General features: G+C 40.4%; 1 protein-coding gene across 1 annotated transcript; it reads left to right on the top strand.

The window, feature by feature from the left end:
* Nucleotides 1-1535: 1535 nt before the first annotated feature.
* On the top strand, nucleotides 1536-14685 carry LOC127508720 (uncharacterized). Its single transcript, XM_051886975.1, has 6 exons — nucleotides 1536-1590; nucleotides 1685-1838; nucleotides 5689-5849; nucleotides 6287-6493; nucleotides 7044-7225; nucleotides 7322-14685. The coding sequence occupies exons 1-6, from the start codon at nucleotides 1536-1538 to the stop codon at nucleotides 12884-12886; spliced, it is 6324 nt and encodes a 2107-aa protein (XP_051742935.1). The 3' UTR covers nucleotides 12887-14685.
* The last annotated feature ends 9027 nt before the right edge of the window (nucleotides 14686-23712 follow it).

Below are 23712 nucleotides of genomic sequence, written 5' to 3'. Positions count from 1 at the left end.
TTTCAAAGCAGCTTCACAGTAATGAACAGGAAACTAATAATCGATGATGCAAATTAATATTTAGTACAATAGTATTGAGTACAATACAGACAATAGTGTCATTATTCAGCTCAAGTCAGCACTGCTTCAGTTCTATCACAGAGTCAATGGTCAAGGTTGGTTAATCAATAAGCACAAGACAATAGTGTCATTATTCAGCTCAGTTCAGTGTTCTCATTCAATGGTGTCAGTGGTCAAATCAATAAACAGTTTTGCTCAATATTAAGTGTCTTTAAACCTGATCAAGTCAAAGGCAATAGTGGCAAGAATGCCAAACTCCATCATTTGACAGAATGAAGAAAAAAAACAAACAAACAAAAAAAACAACAACAACAGGCTCAGTTGGCTCAGTTCTCCTCTAGCCTAAAATATGTCTTAGTTTAGCAACATTTCTGAGGTGGAAAAAGGCTGTTCTGCAAACATTGGAAATATGATTGTCAAAGTACAGATTGCTATCAAACGTAACACCCAGTTTCTTAACCCTAGAAGATGGTGTTACAGTAAATCATCAAAACAAAGTTATACTCCCTTGTCTAATGTTCTGAGTTTTTTAACCCAATAACCAATACCTCTGTTTTGTCAATTGAAAAGAGAAATAACCATTAAGTCTTCGATATCACTAATACATTCTGATAACTTGGCAAATTAAAATAAAAAGCGGAATTCGGTTAGGTTATATCGAAACGTGATATATCAAACGTGATAAAGATAAACTTTATCTATTCCAGTGTAAATGACAGCATTTTACATAAGAGACTGATTACAATCAGAGGGGTTTTATTAAAAAAATGTTTTATGAGCTTATAGCTGATGAAACCAGTAATAATTTCCAGTAAAGTGAAATGTTGTACTAGTTAATCATTACCTTTAACTAAATAAATATTGGGTAGACTCAGCCTCATCTAAGCATTTTCAACAAGACACGATTCAACATGTGTATCCAGGCAAGTCCATGTTTTTCATTTAATTTGCTTTATATTTTTGTCTCATTCTCTGAGCCAAAACTGGGTAAAATAATACAAAATAAAAATAATTTAACAAAAGAAAATTATAGACAGTTTCAGCTTATCAACATATCAGCTTATAAATATTCTTAAAACAATAAGCATAAAACTAAAAATATACATATACACATTTAATATACAGTGAAATCTATATCTACTTTTAAAAAGCTTATTTACTCTAGCTATATTTCAAATTAGATTCCATGTTTATTCAGATTTTCAGGTTGTCTTTGCATTATACAGGATTTTGTTTTTTTCTGGTTGACTAGTAATAATTGTCCATTCTGTGTCAACTCAACAAGAGGTCCCTTGATAAAAAATATGATTTTTTCCCCCTTTTATTTTTTTTCTGCTGAAAGAAATGCATAAATGAGGAAGAAATCCAAAATATTAAATGCCATGGATAAATATTTAGTTAACTGACTCAATGTTTATTTTTTCTGTAAAAGTTTGTAATCAAATGTATTTGCACACACAGCCTTATGAAATACGATGGATGATGATGTAGAAATCGCTGTTGTTGGCATTGGATGCCATTTTCCTGGAGGTAAATGTTAATAATTTACAGTGTTTTATTATTTTTTTCATGTTATGATTTTGGCCTAAATTGTATTTAGATTGTATGTTCTCATTCATTTTAGGTGAGGGACTTGAAAACTTCTGGCGTGTCCTCCTTCATGGAAAGAACTGTGCAGTTCAGATACCAAATGACAGGTTTAATCTCTCTCAGTGGTACGATCCAGATGAGAAGAAGGCAGGAAAGACACACACAGCAAAAGCAGCACTTATTGATGGGTAAGACTTCAATTCATTTGCCTTCATAAAAAGAACTTATGTTTGTCGTTCAAATACGGTCAAAATTTTATAATACATGAGTGTTTATCAATCTGCCTCAGACCCTCTAAAATGTGACATTAAAAGTGTATACATTACTATTTTTTTTTTTTAAATGACAGTCCAACAGTGACACCAGCAGTTATAAACAAAGTTACAGTGTCTTGCCTCCCTTGAGCCCATTGAGTTTTAATTATTCCCCCTATGAGCAGGGTTCCTCAAATCCGTCCCTGCAGAGTTGAAGTCAAAATCTGATCAAACTCACCTATCTGTAATTTTCTAGTAACTCTGAAGACTTTGATTAGCTTGCTCAGGTGTCTTTGATTAGAATTGGAGCTGAACTCTGCAAAGCAGTGGCCTTCCAAAGTCGGATTTGAGGAACCCTGCTGTAAAGCGTGCCGTGAGTTTGGTGGGGGGTAATTGAGATAGAATGAGGGAAATGTCAATGAGAAGAGGCAATGCCTCCATCGTGCTATAACTGACCTATTACACTGCTCACACGATTGTGCACTTTCCACGTCTGTACGTCAGACTGCATGAATAAATGAAGAGTTCATTTGCAAAAACCGCTAAAAAATATTTTAAAAAAAAATTAACTGCTGTGCATTATTCTCCACTTATAGCACGTTCTAGACCATAAATCCGTTTTGTCAGAAAAGCTGGTATTGTCCACTGCCAATGCATTGCGAATTCACGCTTTACAGCAGAAACCGACAAGCGCCCCTTGTTGTTTGTGTACAGAAACCAATAAGTCCGTTTTAGCGAATCAGCACGCAGTATTCAGGTCAGGTGACAAGGCTTCTAGTCACTTCAAAAAGACACGCTAGTTGAGGGAAATTTCGTCAAAGCGGACTAAAAGTGATCGAGGATTTATTATTTCAACTCCTGCAAGTCCTTGTACACCATACACGTCTTACATGCTGAACCCTTGGTTGGTCTTTTGCGTTTGTGTGTGTGTGTGCTTGTCTACCTATCTAACAGGGGACCATGGTGTCGTTACACATTTACCAACAGGGGACCACCGAGCAAAGAGGGGACATTTTTCAGGTCCCCTGTTGGTCATGCTTTAAATCATGTTAAAATCAAGAAAAAAACACTGGTGAATTTTGGTGGGGACCTACAGGTGTGTGTGTGTTTAAGCCCATACTCAGCAGCACCCCTGTAGGCTAGATCAGGAACTGCAATGGCCCATTAACACACATTGTTCACACTCCTCTATTGTTTGAATGGCTTGCTGTCCCAGAAAAAGCTCTGAGACTGTAGAGCTGCAGTTTAACAGGCTGCTTACTTAAGGAACCTTCTATTAACTACTAGGCCAATTATAGAGTTTTTTAGAATTATCTTCATTATTATTTCACTCTAATTCTAAAACATTCTAAGACAATTTCCATATAAATTAACAAAATATTCAAATGTTTTAATTTTTTTTTATTTTTTTATAAATATAAAAAAGCTCAATTTTATATTGACTTGCTGCATTGAAAATGTTCAGCTGGCTTTATCACATTATGTGAACTGAATGTCTATTCACACAGGCACTTTAGTTGAACCAACTGAAGATTTTCAATGAAAAAAAATCATAAAACTGAGTTTTGATCCAAAATAAAGGCAAGGTTATAAAGGTTGTAAAGGCAACCAAACAGGTATTGCACTTTACCATCTAACAGGGGTCCAGTGTCCTCTTGTGTAGTGAAATCACTATAACATGCACATGCTCTTGCTTCTAAACTTTACCATGTACACTTTATCTTGTGTGGAATTTGGCATGGAATGATGAATAAAAAATGGTAACCTAAAATGGTAAATCAACTTATTTTGTTCAAGTCAAAAATATTATTTAACATCAATAAACCTACCATGGTCAATAAACCAACGTACATACATCAGTATATACCAACAAATCAGGCAAAAATAGCTCTTTAAGGTAAGAATTGCAGGTCATCACTTTACATTATGAATAGTCATTCTGTTAAACAAACTGACTAATTGTTAGAGTCCCCTGTTAGATGGTAAAGTGTGACACCTGTTTGATTGCTTTGTCATTTCTTGCCATCACAAACACACTGTAAAGATTTTGGAGGTCAGATCTCAAAATTTTTTGTTGACTTGCTGCATTGCTGCAAAATTGTCAGTTGGCTCAATTAACTTTTAGTTTTAGTTGAACTTTAAAACTGAAATGTAAGTTGAGCCAACTGTTCAATATTTAGATGCAACAATCAACATAAAACTTTGAGTTTTGATCTTCAAACAGCAGGCTTTATGTATTGTCTGGTTTTATGACAATTTAGATATTCATATCACTGAGGACATGAGTACATTATTATTGAGGTTCAGCTACATTTAATTGTTTTGATAGTATTTTGATAGATCATTTTTTAGATTCTGAAAATATCTCAAAAATATTACTGTAGAATGTAGCAAATTGATGTCTTATTTAATGTCTTATTATGTTCGGTTTTGAAATTAAGTTGAACAGTTTTGAAAAGAGCATGTAAAATTTGCCTGTACATATAGACAGGCCCTAAAGTTAATACTTGCCAAGTGCCAAATGTGAGTAAAAAATGGTGTTGGTGAGCGTATAAAACGGTGTAACTCGCCAGTTGGCCAGTAACATTTTATGAATTCTAACAAAGCAAGAACGTGAACAAACATAAACGACAATTGTGACAGTTGACGGGTCAGCGCTGCATCATCAAGAAAGTTTAAGCCTTGACAATTTAAATATTCAAGTGCTAGAAGGCACAAAAAGAAGCTAATTTCGTGTGCTGTGGACCATGTAACAAATTGCAGTGAATTCTGAAAAACAGAAAGGGGCAAAAAAAAATTGTATAATGCCTGTCGGTAGTGTTTTTAAGCCTGTGTTTTATGAGTGACAAAGTGTGTTTGTTGGGTGAAACCTTTGCTAGAGTTCTGGAAGAATGACTTGATTTGAGAAATGAATTATGTGTTTTGGTAGTTTTAGTGCATTTTGAATATGAAATTAACTGTTGTGAGGCTAAAAAGTTGGTTTGGTGAACTGGGTGAATAAGACACTACGAATTCTGTAGTGTTACAGTGCTGCACAAATGGCAGCAAGGCGTCTTGAAATAGCAGACACAATACCAAATCAACTTCAAGGTTTGGATGCAGTGAGAAAGTCACAAAACTAAAAACTTAATGAGTCAAACTCTTTTTGATTAAGAGACCATTTAAAACTGTAGCCTAAAAATTTAATGATTTGACCATAACTCATTATTATCCTTGATATTCTAACATAGGTAATTTCATGTGTATTTAGGATTGTTTGGATTGAGTTTGCTGCACAACCCCCACTGCCCATTTACATTTCAATACAGGAAGGCTTGAAAGGCCAGCTTATCTGGATTTTGTAGTCTAGAGATTCTTTCTTTAAAAAAATTTGAAAACCATTCTACCCACTCATTCACATAAACATATATTGATTTAAATTTTGTAAGACACGTTTTGTTAACAAAGGCCATTGGAGGTGTGAATGATCAAGAATAATGATGAGGAGATTAAGACCCTCCCCTAATGAGCGCATATATATTATATATATATGTAGTTTATTTAGAATATAGTTAACGATATAATCCAAATCCAAATAAGTCAATGAGGTTCAATGTTGTTCGGAGACCACTGACTTTCAAAGTATCATCTTTAATGTTCCACTGAAGAAAACAAGTCACACAGGTTTGGAATAACATCATGTCAGGATGAGTAATAATGGAATTGTCCTTTTTGGGTGAACTATCCCTGTAGTATCTGAACTCCAAAAGAAATAACCCCATCGCTTACCTTTTATTTTGTGCAGCTTCAATGAGTTTGACCACAAGTTCTTCGGCATCACTAATGCTGAAACAATCAACATGGACCCTCAGCACAAACTTTTGTTGCAGTGCACCTACAGGGCCCTTGAGGATGCTGGGATACCAATGGAAAAGGCCAGTGGAACAAGAACAGGAGTATTTTTGGGTAACGTATAAGCTAAATATAAGACTAAAAAAAGTAACTTTTGGTGTCTTTTAATTCTATTGAATAAGTATATGCACTAACTGCATGGGAAGTACCTTCAGAGCAACCTCAGGTTAAGGCTCGTTGCTCGTAGCACATTAATTTTCTCAGTAATTCCCCGGTTCACAAGAAGGATCTAACTTGTCCTGACCTCAGTCTGTGCAATTGTGCTTTAATTTCTTTGTTATAACACAAATAGCACATTAGGTGGCTACAGTTAAGGACTGATAACTGAAATGTTGCATGTCAGAGCCCTGCAAGTATTGTTGCCTTGAGCAAGGCACTTAACCTCAGGTTGCGCTGTAATAGGTATACAGTAAGTGGCTATGGATAAAAACATATCTCCAGCTAACATGTCTAACATGTTTTTTTGTTATGTCTAACATTGCTTTTTTCAGGCCTAATGAACAAAGACTTTGAGCTGGCAAATATGAGGATTAATCCAAAACACATAGACCACACCAATGGCACTGGTTCCGCTATGAGTATAGCTGCCAACCGCATCTCATACGTATTCAACTTCACTGGCCCCTCACTGTCCATTGACTGTGCCTGCTCCTCATCTCTCGTTGCCCTTCACTTAGCTTGTCAAGCCATAAAACAAGGTAGTCTTCAAAAATATGTATGTAAGCCATGTAGATCAACTTATCTGCACATTTTAAGAAGATTGTCTATATACTGTATACTGTATGTGTACTAATATACAGTACTGTGCAAGACATTAGATGCTTTATGTTTCATATATGTTTTGCTTTAGTGTGCCATTAAATCAATGTGTGACATCAATTGTAGATTTTCAAACATTCCTTTTGCAATTACTGTAATATTGAAAAGTAGAGACAGAAGCAATTGAGACTTAAGCTTAAATCCATAGCAGAACTGTGGCAACATCTTCAAGATGCATGGAACCTATCTGCAAACTATATTATAATAATTGAGTGCAGGTGTATCTGGGAAATACATTCTGTGAAAAATCATCTTTCAGTACACTTATTTTTCTCCATCAATTCATTTGAGACTATCTAGCTAAATGGTGATGAAGCAAGACAAGCTATAGCTCCTTGTTCCTAAATTTTATTGAATTAATTAAATTATTAGCCATTAGGCTGCTCCCATCACCCTAATTTTTGTGGTTATCTGTATTCTATTCAACAGGAGATTGTGATATGGCCTTGTGTGCCGGTGTGTCCTGTATATTGGAGCCGACTCTTTTTGTGACTCTCTCCAAGGCAAAAATGATCTCCTCTGATGGAACGAGTAAACCTTTCAGCAGCAAAGCAGATGGATACGGCAGAGGTGAAGGATGCGGGGTTGTTCTATTAAAGCCTCTGAAAAAAGTAAATAAAAAGATTGTCTCATATAAATTATGACAGCGATGTACCTAATCATAAACTACTGCAAGAAACACTCATACGCTGTCTGTATTTTGACAGGCTTTTGAAGACAATGATCATATTTGGGGTATTGTCAGCAAAACTGCAGTCAATCAAGATGGCCACACAGTTAGTCCAATCACCAAACCATCCATGGTACAGCAGGAGGAGCTGCTTAGAAAAATCTACTCAACAGAAACTGACCTGACTAATGTCCAGTACATTGAGGCTCATGGGACAGGGACTCCAACTGGAGATCCAATAGAGGCAGGTAGCATCTCAAAAGTCATTGCCAAAGCAAGACCTCAAAAATCAGGGCCACTCATCATTGGATCTGTTAAAAGCAATATTGGACACACAGAATCTGCCGCAGGTGTTGCAGGGCTCATAAAGGTTCTATTGATGATGCAGCACGAAACCATTGTGCCATCATTGTTCTACTCTGTGGAAAACTCCAGCATAGACATTGTATCTCTCAATATGAAAATCCCCACCAAAACAGAAAAATGGATCAGTGATTGCAGAACAGGGAGGTCTGCAGGAATCAATAACTTTGGGTTTGGTGGAACAAATGCACATGCAATTGTCAGACAATATGTGCAGTCAAAAAAGCCAAAAGCTCAGCTGATAAGCAAATCCCATCAGTACTTTGTGGTCTCTGCAGCCTCCGAAAAATCCATGAAAAATATTATTGCAGATACAGCAGAACAGATCAGTGCAGGGAAAATATCAGATCTACAGTCTTTACTGTACACATCTGCATGTAGAAGAAGTCACTTGAAACACAAATACAGGAAAGTATTTCAAACATCATCACTGGCAGATCTGCAAGAGAAACTAACTGTTGCTGTGGAGAAAAAGCTTACACCATCAAAGACAGACTCCAAGCTAGTTTTTGTGTTTTGTGGCAATGGTGTTACATATCAGGGTATGTGCAAGCAGCTCTTAAAACAAGAGCCAGTTTTCAGAGAGGAAATCTTGAAGATTGAAACTCTGTTGCAAAGCTATAGAAGTTTAAATCTGATAGAGATGCTGGAGAGTGAATCTGATAAAAGTACAGAGCTGTCTGATCCAAAAATTGTCCAGCCCCTTCTGTTTGCTATTCAGGTTGCTGTTGTCAAACTTCTGAAACACTGGGGCATCAGGCCTGATGCTGTTTTGGGGCACTCTATTGGAGAAGTCGCTGCAGCTCATTGTTCTGGTTTGCTGTCACTTGAAGATGCAGTGAAAGTCATCCACTATCGCAGTTCTTTGCAAAGCACTGTGACAGGAGGGAAGATGCTGGTAGTCAGTAATATGGCTGTTTCTGAAGTCTTGAAAATTCTTCCATCTTATTCAGGAAGCGTTTGTCTGGCTGCTTATAACAGCCCTCAGTCATGCACCCTCTCAGGAGATGCAGATGACATTGACAGATTCCAACAAAATTTGAGCAACTCAGCCAGTGGAAAAGATTTGTTCCTTCGCATTTTAGATGTTCCTGCAGCATACCACAGTCACAAGATGGATCCCATTTTATCCAAAGTGAAACAGAGTATAGGCTCATTGCAGGCACATAATTTGGAGGCAGAACTGTTCTCAACAGTGACAGGTGTTAGTTTGTGCTCCTCAGATTTTACTACTGGTGAATATTGGGCAAAGAATATCAGAGAACCAGTTGAATTTGAACAAGCTGTAAAGTCTGCAGTTAAAAACAAAAGGAGTGTGGTATTTGTGGAAATTGGTCCAAGAAGATCTTTGCAGAGGTACATCACTGAGACTCTGGGAAATGAATTTACTGTGATTCCCTCAGTGCAGCCAGATAAAGATCACGAGACAATGCTTGCAGCTGTTTCCAAACTGTTTGAGCTTGGGGTCAAAGTGGACTGGGAAACATTCTACAAAGGTTTTGAGACTGAACCAATTCCCTACCCACGATACCAATTTGATGATGTGAAGAGAGATGTCTTCGCTTCTCATTTGCAGTTGATCAGTTCCACTGCCAACCATCCAGTAGTTACACAAATAGGTACAGACAGTACAGTGTTCAGCTGTGATTTATCCTCTGAATCAGTAGCCTTCCTGCAGGACCACAGGCACAGTGGGGTTGCCATCATTCCTGGGGCATTTTATGCAGAGTTGGGATTAGCAACTTACATGACATATGCAAAACCTAAGGTTCCACTCAGTTCTCTGCAGCTCAGCATAACATTTCAGAGTCCATTAGTTTTTACCCAGAATACCCCAGATATAAAAGTACAGCTGGATCATTCAGACAATTTGACCGATAACACATGTAAGTTCAAAATACAGTCTACTTCTGCAGTCTATGCATTTGGCACAGTAGAAGCAAAACCAGGTAGAAGTCCTGAAGAACAGTTCATTTCATTAGACTGTATTTCCAAAAGATGCACATTCCACATGACTACCGAAGAACTCTACAAACTTCTAAGTCAAGCAGGATTTGAATATGGGTCTGTCTTCAGAAATAATGCAGATGTTTATTGTGGGGAAGAATTTAGAGAGGCTATATCTGTTGTGAAGGTCAGAAAGGAATTACTGCCTCAATTACATGACTATCACCTTCACCCTGTGGTCTTGGATTATGTCATGCAACTTGTTCCTGCAACTATAGGGCATGAGCTATCCACAAGACCAAAATATCCTGCACAAATTGGAAGCCTGACTGTATTTGAACCATTGCAAGAAGAGATGGTTGTATATCTGAGAACAGTACATGTGGGAGAAGATGATTTTGACCTTTGTGGCTGCTTAGCCAACAAACAGGGTAGGGTGTTAGTTGAACTCAGGCATGTGAAGATCAGAATGCTAGGAAGTCGTTTCCAAGTAGTCAAGGAGTACTTTTTCCACAACGATTTCAGTAGCATCTCTGAAATTGACACATCTGATACACCGATAAAGGCACTGGTCTTTTCTGACCAGGTAGGAATATCTAAAGCTTTGCAACAGTACTTGGACCCAACATCTAGATATGTGTCTTCTTCAAGTGGTAACATACTGTTAGAGGATGGAGTTGAACTTCTTTTGTCAAAACTGAAAATTTCAAGTGTAAAGAAAAACTTCCAGGAAATTTTGTTCATGTGGGGTGATGCAGACCTAACCTCTCTCGAATCAGAGAAGGTCTTGGACAGTATGGCGGGGTGTTGTGAGATTTTCCGAAAGCTTGTCAGATATCTCAATGCACTTCATTTCTCAGGTGATATCAGAGTAATAACCTATAGGTCATCTGAGAGCATAGTGGACCACATAAACCCTGGGTTTGTTCTGTCAGGAATGATAAGAGCATGTGCAGCTGAGTTGCAAGAACTTTCCTTCCAGCTGATTGACATGGGCTCTGCCACTTATGAAGACATCAAAGCTTTGGTTCAGGTCCTCAGATCATACCCCTGTAACAAATATCCAGAGCTAGTAGTGAAGGAGGGCAAAATTCTCAAACCTGAAATCACCCACACACCTTTGCCAGCCATGGCAATCTCTTCAAGAAATGTCCACATTTTGGATGAAGAAGTCTTCATCTTGCAGACATCTGACCCATATATAATGACAAATGTGTCAGCAACTCAAATGGATAATTCCATTGAACTGATTCAAGGAAAAAATATTGAGCTTCGCCTCAGTAATATCTGTGTTCATTCATCAGATTACTTTCCAGTCAGCATTTCTGACCTGAAATATGGTCAGACGTTGTATTGGGAGAAGCACACAACTGAAAACCATAAGCTCTTAGCCCTTGACTTCAGTGGCACTGTTACAGCTGTGGGTAAAGATGTCAGCAAATTTAAAGTTGGTGATCACGTTGTGTCTTGTTACCCTGTGGCTGCCACCACTAAAGTAGTTCTCCCAGCAGCTGTTTGCTGCAAAGCAAAAAGGCTTTCATTCTTGAAGAACATGCCTTGTGTCTCTTATATGGTACTGGCTTGGGAGATCTTGCATGAGGCTTTACCCAAAGCTAAACAGCAATGGAAATTGGGCATTTTCTCAACTGTTCCGGACTCAGCTTTGATGAATGTCTTAATTGCTATTGCAAACAGATCAGGTTGGAATGTCAGAGTGAGCACGCAGACTGATAAGCTGTCTTGTGATTTTAGTGAGGTTGTGGGAGCTGTTCTTCTACCTCCTTATAATGTAGAAACCGCTGAAATAGCTAGCAGTGTTAGAGGCATCAAAGATATTGTTCTTGTCTATGACAACCAGACAGAATTTCCATTCAATACTACAACATTCCGAGGTACAAATGAGGAAGTCCACTTCCATGTCCTCCTCATGTCCCAAATAATGCAAAAGGGGTCTCTGCAAATGCAAATGCCACACATCTACCGTTGGCTGAAATCCATGCATTTGGACAAAAAGTCCTTGTCTTTAGATGCAACAGCTGTTCAAAGAGTGAAATCTCTAGACACTGATCTTCTGTCTGTAAAAGAATCTGAATCATACTTCAGATGCCAGATCCTACCCATTATCATCCTGAACAGTAAAGACAAGAACCAGCTGTCTGACATTCCAGTGATGCCTAAACACAGTCTATTCAAGAAAAATTCTGTCTATATTGTCACAGGTGGTCTAACAGGGTTGGGGTTTGAGACAGTAAAGTTCATTGCTCAGAAAGGAGGAGGAAACATTGTCATTCTGTCTAGGAGTAATCCAAACACTCAGATCCAACAGGAGATAAGTCAGTTCAGTAGCCATTGGGGTTCTGTCATTAAGTGTCTGCCGTGTGATGTTTCTGTATCTGAGCAAGTGGACCAGACAATTGTTAATATTGGAAAACTGTTTCCATCCAGTCCAATCAAAGGGGTATTTCACAGTGCAGTTGTCCTGCATGATGGGCTGATTGAACGTCTTGACAAATCTCTTTATGAGAAAGTCATGAGGCCAAAAGTAAATGGAGTGATTAACCTTCACCGTGCTACCATACAGTGCAATCTGGATTACTTTGTGTGCTATTCCTCCATCTCGGCCTTCATTGGCAATGCCTCACAAACTAATTATGCAGCAGCTAATACATTCATGGACACTTTCTGTCAGTACCGCAGAAATATTGGGCTTTCTGGACAGTCCATTAATTGGGGGGCTTTGAATCTTGGCCTTCTGCTGAACAAAGCCCATTTCCAGAGATTTCTGGAGGCAAAGGGAATCATGCTTTTGGAGATTCCAGAAATCCATGAAAGTCTTGAGCATTGCCTCTTGATCAACAAACCTCAACAGGTTGTATGCAAATTCAATTTTAAAAACAGCTGGAATAACATTCTTAGTCAGAACAAATCGCTTCAAGCACGTTTGTTCAAAATAGTACATGAAGCTTTTAGTAAAGCTGGAATGAATTTATCTAGACCTGAACAACCCAAGAAATCATCCTCACCACGTGATTATCTGAGTTTCATGATTAGTGAAACGACTGGTATTGAAATGGCTGAGCTGAATGATGATGTTCATCTTTTCGATTTAGGCATTGACTCAATGTTAGCTATGACTCTGCAGAATCTTATCTTCAATAATAGAGGTGTGAATGTCCCTCTAGTGACTCTGCTGGATCCAAATAGCACAATGGCAACTCTCATTAGAATCCTGGAGGAGAACTGTATAGATAAATATCAGAGTGAAGATGAGAGCAAATCCACATACTTATGATTTGTAATTTGTATTTCTTTAAAGCAGTCTTCTTGTAGCCTCAAAACAAGGACTTTCTTAGAAATTCATGACATTTTGATGTGAAATTGGGGTATAGTTATGGCGCTTTTCCACTGCGTGGTACAGCTCGGCTCAGTTCGGTTTCGTCACAGCTTGACTCGGCTCGCTTTACTTTCGGTTTGCTTTTCCACTGCAGTTTAGTACAGCTTCAAAGTGGGATTATAGACTAATACAGTTGCGGCACCTTTGCTGCCGTGGAACCGCTCCTTGGCTACTAACGAGTCTGCACCTCGTCTACTGACCACAGTATAGCCATCTCTTTTTTCAAGTTGCGTGTGACGGTCTTTTAAAGCAAGTATTTTAAAAAAAGTCACTGGTAGTGATGATTCTCTCTGACCAGTGATCTGCAGTGTTTACCGAGGTGATTTAAGTGAGCCGTACCGAGCCATCCCAAGCAGTGGAAAAGCGCCAAAAAGTGAGCCGTACTGAGACGTACCGAACTGTACCATGCAGTGGAAAAGCACCATTAGTAATATAGTACTTAATTAAACATGGCAATTGATTCAAGTTCATCTAGCTTAATAAGGGCTAATATTGGCAGATATTCCAATATGACTAAATTTCATTAAATTTCCCTCCAGTCTATTGAAATACTGACCAGCGAGGCATCTAATCTATCTCTAACTACTCAGTGTTAACACCACATATCAATAACACAGCAAATTAAGGTTCTGCAGACTGTGGACTTGACATTGTTTATCATTGTTTTTTTATTTAGATTTTGTTCTTGAGACCACAGTAGGGTTAAACACATTCAGCACTTCACTTTAGTTTGTAAATTGCTTTCTGTATCAATTTTAATGTATTTCAAACCAAAGTTGTATGAGTGGCACATACTGACATGCTGATGATGATTGAGATGGTTATGATTATTTTGTTTTATTATTATTATTATTATTATTATTATTATGTCTAGCTAAAGAGATCATGAAAAACCTATTTTTTAATTTGGGTCAGAGGTAACTGCATACTTTAAATGAAATCCTTGAAAGTACAAAATAAATTTTAATTATAAATCTTACTAATACTATTGTTTTGATCGATTCATTAGTCATTTCAAAATACATTATAGTTTGTATGCTGAATAATGTTTTAAATATTGTCTACAATGACAACTGTAAAGATATGTTAAAGGATTACTAAGTGCTTATACTTTATGTATAAACAGACTTTCTGAAGTAAATACTAGTATCATGCTATTTTACAAAGCAAATGTTGAATCAATAGCGCAAAATGAAATGTTAATATGATATGATCATTTATCAGTAAAACTACAATAAAAGGAGCAACTGAGTAATGAACAGTGAAGTACTGCTGTGATTGGGAATCAGATGTGATTGTAATAGTATATGAAGCGTGAGTATATATATGCACCAACCTTGTTATCCAAGGTAAATGTCTGAGAAATAAAGAAATGTAATTTAGAAAGTCATCTCTCTCTCTCTTTTTTTTTTTTTTTTTTTTACATTTTCATTATATTCATGATTTTTGTTTATTATACAGCTCTCTTTATACCTAGATCTGATCAGCCATTGCATTCTGATTTCAGATATTTTTACACAATGATGCTAAACTGTATAATTGTCAGCAACTGATTTCTGTCACGTTTCCTTCGTGATCTGTTGTCATGGTTAATTATAACACACACTCTTCGTTTGGCCTATGATTTGGAAACAAACCTTACACATTACAGTGTGTGCAGAATGATTAGATACATGATTTTCTGATCATATTTTTTTTTCCAGGCACATCTTACCGATTCCAAACCTCATTAATCTTAATAACTACTATTAATTTTGTATTTACTCATTTATAAGTGATATATAATTGTTCATGAAGGCTGGAAATGAAAAACACCTTCAGGTGTGCTTAATTATTAGGTACATTTTCTTTTACAGATAAAATGAGCCAAAAAAAGACATTTAACTTTTAAAAAAATTATTAAATGACCCTGCTGACCCAATGAGGGTTTTGCTGTCAAACCATCATGCCTTAACTGCAATTTCTAGTATTGCATCCTTCTTATGGGCATTTAATAATTTTTGACTTTTCAGTCTGAGTTAAATGTCTTTTTTTAGCTCATTTTATCTGTAAAAGAAAACATACCTAATAATTCTGCACACCCGAATATAAGGCGTTTTTCATTTCCAGCCTTCGTGAACAATTATATATCACTTATAAATCATTAAATACAAAATTAATAGTTTTGTGGTGTGTCCTCTCCTCACCAACTCCGGTGTTCACCTGTGATGACAAGATAATTAGTCCTCACTCCATTCCATATCTCCAACTGTCACGAATGTGGCTCCCTCGGCTCTTCCTCCGACCCGCCGGAGGGAGCCATCACCGGAATACTGATCAGTTCTCATTCGGACTACGTTTCCCATGGGCCCTCATTCCTGGGACTGATTGCACACACACCTGCACCGCATCACACTCACACTATTTAAGACACACACACACACACACACATCGCGAAGTCTTGATTTGCTGTGGTGATCATTTCTGAGCGTTTTTCTGTGGACTGTTTACCTGTTACCGATTGGATTGTTTATTCCCTGCGACCCTTTGCTGCCTACCCTGATCTTTGCCTGTTTCCTGGACTGTGATTGTTTGCTGCCTGCCCTGATCCTTGCCTGTACCCTGATTCTGTTTGTCTGCCGCCTGCCTCGACCTTTGCCTGTTCCTGTTTATGCCTCTGCCTTTGCCCTGTCTGCTCTGTAAGTCCTTTTAAATAAATTAGCTGCAAATGGATCCACGTTCTGTTGACCCATCATTACAGAAGACTTCGCCGCACAGCGATCCAGCAGCCCTCATGCAGATTTCATCTGAATTAACTGCCCAAGCCAACCAGCTTGCGGTGCATCAACATCAACTTAACCGCTTAACTTCCCTTACTGAAGAGCTGGTGAAGACGCTTCAAGGCCTCCGATTCAGTCCTGCCGAAACTGCCACGCCGCCGCCCACTGCTCCCGCCCATCCAGGCTTCGTGGCCTCCCCTGCAGTCAATCCTCGCCTAGCGCTCCCAGAAAAGTTCGACGGCACTCCAGCCAGATGTAAGGGGTTCCTTCTCCAATGTTCCCTGTTCATCAACCAGCAACCGTCTCTGTATCCCACCGAATCCAGTCGGATATCGTTTGTGTGTTCCTTGCTCACTGGCAAAGCACTGGATTGGGCCACCGCGGTGTGGAGAGATAACAGCCCCGTGTTTTCCTGCTTTCAAGATTTCCTGCGAAACTTTAAAGAAGTCTTTGAACATCCCGAAGGGGGCAAAAGCGCTGGCGATCAGTTACTTTCTCTCAGCCAAGGTAGACAAACAGCAGCCGAGTACGCGCTGATATTTCGTACTCTGGCCGCTCAAACGAACTGGGTTGAGGACACTCTAAAGCTGTTGTTCCGAAGGGGCCTAACACTGGAACTGCAGGCCGAACTCGCCTGCCGGGATGAGGGTAGCTCGCTCAACGCTTTCATTGAACTGACCATTCACATTGACAACCTGCTACGAACCCGACGCCCAGTCCGGCAATCCGCCTCAGCCAATCCCGCTCTGGAATCCATGCAACTCGGCTATACCCCACTACTTCCCGAAGAGAGAGAGAAAGGAGACGACAACTACACCTGTGTCTCTATTGCGGTCAGGCTGGCCATGTCAAGATCGATTGCCCCGTACGACCTCAGTCCTCCATTACCAAAGCAGTGAGTTCCCCACATCACTCTAACTACTCTACCAACTGCTTCAAAATTCCCATTCAAATTACCGTTAATGGCCAAAGTCTATCCACTCACGCCCTACTGGATTCTGGAGCTGCTGGGAATTTCATGTCAGACTCATTCATCAATGATCATAACATCCCTTTAACAGACTGTAATTCCCGGTTGACAGTGGAGGCGCTAGATGGGAAGCCCATCGGCGGAGGCAGAGTGGCTCATATCACCGCTGAGCTCGCCTTGCAAGTAGGAGCCCTTCACCAGGAACAAATCCGCTTCTACGTTATTCACTCACCCAACAACCCTGTAATCCTTGGCCTACCATGGCTTAGAACTCACAACCCTCACGTTTCCTGGAAAGACGGCCAGATTGTGCAATGGGACGTTAACTGCCGTAAAAGGTGCTTGAAACAAATCTCTCCCCTGCCACTTCAAGCTGCTTCGCTCCACGATTCGGACTCTGGAAAACTTAACATACCCAAAGAATATGCTGATCTGGCTGTGGCATTCAGTAAAAACAAATCCACCGAGCTACCTCCTCATCGACCCGGTGACTGCGCCATTGACCTGCTGCCTGGTACCACGCCTCCCAAGGGCAGGATCTTTCCCCTGTCACAACCCGAGTCAGCGGCAATGAAAACCTACATCGAAGAGGAGCTAGCCAAAGGATTTATCCGCCCGTCCACATCACCAGCAGCATCCGGGTTCTTCTTTGTCAAGAAAAAAGACGGAGGTTTAAGACCCTGTATCGATTACCGTGGATTAAATGACATCACCGTCAAGTTCCGGTACCCCTTGCCTTTGGTTCCTCCAGCCCTTGAACAACTCAGACAAGCCGCATATTTCACCAAGCTGGACCTCCGCTGTGCTTACAATCTAATCCGCATCAGAGAAGGGGACGAATGGAAGACAGCCTTTTCCACAGCCACTGGCCACTACGAGACCCTCGTCATGCCGTTCGGGCTGTCCAACAGTCCTTCTGTCTTCCAATCCTTCATTAACGACGTCTTCCGTGACATGCTCAATCGATGGGTCATAGTCTACATAGATGACATCCTCATCTACTCCCGCTCTTTTGAGGAACATGTTCAGCACGTACGGGCAGTACTTCAAAGACTGATACAACATAAACTGTATGCAAAAGCCGAGAAATGTGAATTTCACCAAACCTTCACAACCTTTCTGGGTTACGTTATCAGTCGTGAGGGCGTGGCCATGGATGACAGTAAGGTGAGGGCGGTACTGGAATGGCCACAGCCTCGCACATTGAGGGAGCTACAACGGTTCCTGGGGTTTGCCAACTTCTATAGACGGTTCATACGGAACTTCAGCAGCGTCGCAGCCCCATTAACGTCCATGACCAAGCGGCAGTCCTCGCGTCTCATCTGGTCCTCGGAGGCAGTACAGGCTTTTCAAGAGCTAAAGGAGCGTTTCACCACAGCACCCATTCTCCGTCATCCAGACCCCGAACTCCCTTTCATCGTTGAGGTGGACGCCTCCAGCACAGGCATAGGGGCTGTCCTTTCCCAGCGCCAAGGTAACCCAGAGAAAATGTACCCCTGTGCCTTTTACTCAAGGAAAATGTCGGCGGCAGAACGTAATTACGATGTGGGCAATCGGGAGTTACTGGCTATGAAAGCAGCTCTGGAGGAGTGGCGTCACTGGCTGGAGGGAGCAAAACATCCATTCACCATTCTCACGGACCATAAGAACTTGGAATACCTGCGTTCCGCCAAACGTCTAAATCCACGGCAAGCCAGATGGGCTCTGTTCTTCACACGCTTCCAGTTCATGGTAACTTACAGACCAGGCTCTAAAAACACCAAGGCAGACGCACTGTCAAGGCAGCATGAGGAGGTGGAGTGGACAGAGAAAGTAGAGAACATAATCCCTGACGCCTTGCTGCTCGCTCCAGTTCAATGGGACATTATCACAGAAATCACACATGCTAACGAACAAACCGCTCCTCCTCCAACATGTCCACCGGACCGCACCTACGTCCCAGCACCGCTTCGGGACAGGCTACTTCATCACGTGCATGACTTCCCAAGCTCCGGTCACCCGGGTGTTACAGCCACTGTCCATCTGCTACAAAACCGGTTCTGGTGGGACTCTATGTTATCCGACACCACCCGCTTCATCACCAATTGTTCTCTCTGTCAAACCACCAAAGCATCACATCAAGCGCCAGCTGGATTGTTACAACCACTACCCATTCCACAACGTCCCTGGTCTCATATAGCCATTGATTTCGTCACTGATCTCCCAGAATCACAGGGCCACACCACCGTGCTCACAGTCATCGACCGCTTCTCAAAAGCATGCAGACTTATACCACTGGCCAAACTACCCACTGCATTCGAGACAGCCGAGCTTCTGTGCAACTATGTATTCCGCTTCTATGGACTACCTGAGGACATTGTGTCGGACAGGGGCCCACAGTTCACATCTCGAGTCTGGTCCTCCTTCTTTAAGAGCCTCAACGTCAATGTCAGCCTCACTTCAGGGTATCATCCAGAATCCAATGGCCAAACAGAGCGCATGAATCAAGAATTAACCAGATTTCTACGCACATACTGCCAACACAACCAAACTGACTGGAGTCGTTATCTGCTCTGGGCGGAATACGCCCAAAACTCCCTCCAAAAACCTGCCACGGGAGTCACACCCTTCCAATGCATCCTGGGCTTCCAACCTCCATTATTTCCCTGGTCTGGGGAACCATCCAATCTACCGTCTGTTACTGATTGGATGCAAAGAAGTGAGGAAACTTGGGACCAAGCTCACCATCACTTACAACGCGCCGTAAGAAGGCAGGAGATGCAGGCCAATCGTCACCGACGCCCCAACCCCCAGTATGCCGTGGGACAATGGGTCTGGCTGTCCACCAGAGACCTTCGGCTAAGACTTCCATGCAGAAAACTCAGTCCCAGGTTTGTAGGGCCCTTTCAAATTATCAAACAAATAACTCCAGTATCATTTCGTTTAGATTTGCCTACTAATTACCGTGTCTCTCCCACTTTTCATGTTTCGCTGTTGAAACCCTCCGGGGGTCCGAGAGAGGAGCCAGAGGGAGCCGAGGTCCGCTCCCCCCCACCCTTGATGATCGAAGGCGAGGAAGCCTATCAAGTACGAGAGCTGCTCGACTCCAGGCGCCGGGGTAGGAGACTACAGTACCTAGTCGACTGGGAGGGGTTCAGCCCGGAGGAGCGATCCTGGGTCAATGCGGATGATATCCTGGACCCCTCACTCACAGAGGAATTTCATCGGACGCACCCGGAGAGACCGGCCCCTCGTCCACGTGGTAGACCCCGGCGTCCGCTTCCTCGCGTCTGGAGCCGCTCACAGGGGGGGGGCTCTGTCACGAATGTGGCTCCCTCGGCTCTTCCTCCGACCCGCCGGAGGGAGCCATTACCGGAATACTGATCAGTTCTCATTCGGACTACGTTTCCCATGGGCCCTCATTCCTGGGACTGATTGCACACACACCTGCACCGCATCACACTCACACTATTTAAGACACACACACACACACACACACACACACACATCGCAAAGTCTTGATTTGCTGTGGTGATCATTTCTGAGCGTTTTTCTGTGGACTGTTTACCTGTTACCGATTGGATTGTTTATTCCCTGCGACCCTTTGCTGCCTACCCTGATCTTTGCCTGTTTCCTGGACTGTGATTGTTTGCTGCCTGCCCTGATCCTTGCCTGTACCCTGATTCTGTTTGTCTGCCGCCTGCCTCGACCTTTGCCTGTTCCTGTTTATGCCTCTGCCTTTGCCCTGTCTGCTCTGTAAGTCCTTTTAAATAAATTAGCTGCAAATGGATCCACGTTCTGTTGACCCATCATTACACCAACAAAGTATCTTCAGTTTCACTGTTAACTTTACAGATGCCTGTTCAATTTCTGACTTACTCCACATGTATGAAGTTTTTATGCCTCCATTTGTCTGGTTCAATTTGACAAGGTCTACCTTAAACTGCATGTTTGCGTCCCAGATCACGTAGGTGGATTATATGTTTGTCTGTGTACTAAATTTTTTTTCACTGGATCAAAGTAAAAAAATTGTATCAATTTGTTACATCTAATTACTTTAATTTATTTCAACTTAAAAAGTTTACTTTAAAAGTAATTAATTATCCATTACTGTAGCATCTGCACAGGATCAGATGAGCAAGTCAACTATAAACTTTGTTAAAGTTTTACCTTCTTAAACTTTTGTTTGTAAATCTCACATTGGCTCCGGCCTGGCTGACATTAACAGCTCACTTGACACATTTTATGGCCGTGTCAATGGAGCCACGAATCTCTCCCTTGTGACTTCAAATGATCGCGATCAACTCGGATCGAATTACAGCAAGCCATGCGGCCACATTCTAGATGTCGTCAAACTCCAATACACGTACGCGCACACACAGAGGAACATACCAGGACTCTCTTTAAGTCACATTCATTAAAATATGATTAAAATGTAATCCTGTAAGCCTGTATTTCAGTTTTAATCATGTATTTAATATTAAGTTACGACTATAGTTGTGTGAATTGTACCCCAAACCTTTATATCCAAGTCTTTTTCACCCGGCCATGTTTAGGCTTGAATGAACCCTCTCAGGATGCTTTAATTAACTATGTATGTTTTGTTACGATACCATGCATTAGTCTATTTCTAAGGTCTTTTAGAGTAAAAGTTACCAATTCTGAAACCATCATAAATTATGCAAATTGAGCCGCAAGACAAAGAGAACTTTTCCCTCCTCAAAATCCATGCCGGACATTGGCTGTTCACCCAAGGAGGCGGTTTGGCTTGTTTGTCTTTAAAAGACAACCACACGTACATTCCTTTGTCTCTTGATTGCCCCTCGCTGTCTCACACACGTCTCTCCCGGACGTCTCGGCGACCGCGCTCCCATCACGCGCTCCTCTCCTTTTTCGGGACGACCATCTTCGGCGAAGCAAACTTTCAAGTTCTCAGTTCAAACTTCCCGTGGAGACGAAAGAAGCCAACGAACTGCAGCCACGGACGCACTGAATCATCACCTGTATCTTTTTGAAAATCAGCACGCAAACTCATGCAAGTAGCCTACCGCTTCTATCTATCTTAGATGCGCTAAGTTAAACGACCTAACCAAGTGAGACTGATTCTTTGCTGGCCCTTAAGGACTGTCTGTAAGTTTTCTTTTCCTGTCTTTACTTTCGCTTTTGTATATGTGTATTCTTTGTGTATATTTAGCCGTATAGCCTATGTATTCGTAGTTTCATATATTAAATCCATTATGTTCATGCTCGATTGTCTCTGTTGCTCATTCAGAAAATCAAGTCACTTCTACGTTTCGATTCTGCAAACTGCTTTACGCTTTAATGCTAGAATAGGAAATTATTTCTTGTGGCCAGAGGAATAATCTCCTTTTATAATAGTCGATAAGGAAAACTGATAGTTTGCTGGACAATCTAGATCAGTCTTTCTAAATGAACTATTAAACTAGAACTAATCCTGAACCATATATGTAATTAATTATAATCCGTTGTAATTAATTCACAATATTTGTGCATAATTCCCTTTTTGGTCGAATTATAATATAATTGATCATAACACGTTATGATTTAATTATATATATATTTCACCCATAATTTAATTAATTAAATAAATACCTGTAATTCGTTACATTACTTATCCAAAGCAAAAAGTGTCTTTGAACCAAATTTTTTTTTTTTACGTTTAATGCAATCTTAAATTATAATTTGTCTCAATGTGTGATAATTTGTCTCTTTGTATGAACTTATTTTTTTACTTCTTTATAAACCAAATATCCAAACAAATACAATTTAAAATATCATGTAATACCAAGAAATTTATTTACTTTCAGAATGTGTGATTATCATCTGTGTGAAACGAATGACTTCGTGTCAAACTTTTGACAATTTATTGTCACAACATTTTTACAATGTGTATAACATCAGACAAAGCATCCTTAACAAATACACATTGTATAACTGTCACAGACACGCCAGGCTCTACACTCACCCAATCACTACGCACTCCCTCTCCTGAGTATTGACAAGCCACACCTGACGCTCATTCAGCACTCATCACCACAGCCACATAAAAGACACGCCAGATCACATAGTCACTGTCTGGTCTCGTTAACGCATACCAGTGTTATACTTACCTCCAGGACTCCCGAAAAACGACTACTTACCTGTCTCCAGCGTCTCCTGTGATCCCTTGTGTCTCCACGTCTCCTGTGATCTCCAGTGTGTTCGTCTGTTCCACGCCTCTCTGCATCCTCGCTTCCTAAAACAACACAGACAAGTATCAGTTCCAGTACCACGTCTCGTCAACTCTATCATCTGCTACAACTCACCTGCACTCTGCTTGCACGCTCTGTTTTACCTCAAATAAACCTGATTACCCTTACCTGTGTCTCTGCTCCCTTCTGTACGTAACAATAACAATGTAAAAAGCTTTCCATTGGCATACATCAGATGGAACACAATTGAGGTTCAGAAGAAAAATAGACTTCCATGAACAGTCAATTATAAATGACATAACCAAGCCTTTACAATTAGGCTGCGGTTCAAACAGGTTTGGGTTAAAAAAAAAAAAAAAAAAACGCTTTAAAAGTGGCATTATTTAACCAAATACCTTTAATAAAACATCTGTCAAATTACCCAATGATGAAATAATGAAAACAATGAAAATGGCTTTCCACCTTCATGGAATAGTTCACCCAAAAATGAAACTTCTATTGTCATTTTCATAAAGTGTCTCTGAACCAAAGTTAAATAAAGTCAAATACTTGCTTGAGGGATTTGGGTGAACTATTAAGCATACCTAAGATGAAACACAAATTAGGTTTAGTGTCCAGTTGAATATTATTTACCAAAACAAGAGAAATTGAACGAACAGCTAACTTTGAAAACTTATGTATAAAAAGGCTTTATATATTTAAACATCTTAAGGCCAATAACATTTCTGCTGATTTTGAAAAACAAAAACATTTGGTGTATCTTGACAAGAAAAGATAACAATAAACAGTCCAAAAGGCAGGCAG

Source organism: Ctenopharyngodon idella, chromosome 3, assembly GCF_019924925.1.
Source record: "Ctenopharyngodon idella isolate HZGC_01 chromosome 3, HZGC01, whole genome shotgun sequence".
Taxonomy (NCBI): Eukaryota; Metazoa; Chordata; class Actinopteri; order Cypriniformes; family Xenocyprididae; genus Ctenopharyngodon; species Ctenopharyngodon idella.
Note: the sequence above shows the minus strand (reverse complement) of the source record. Positions and strands in the feature narration are given on the sequence as shown.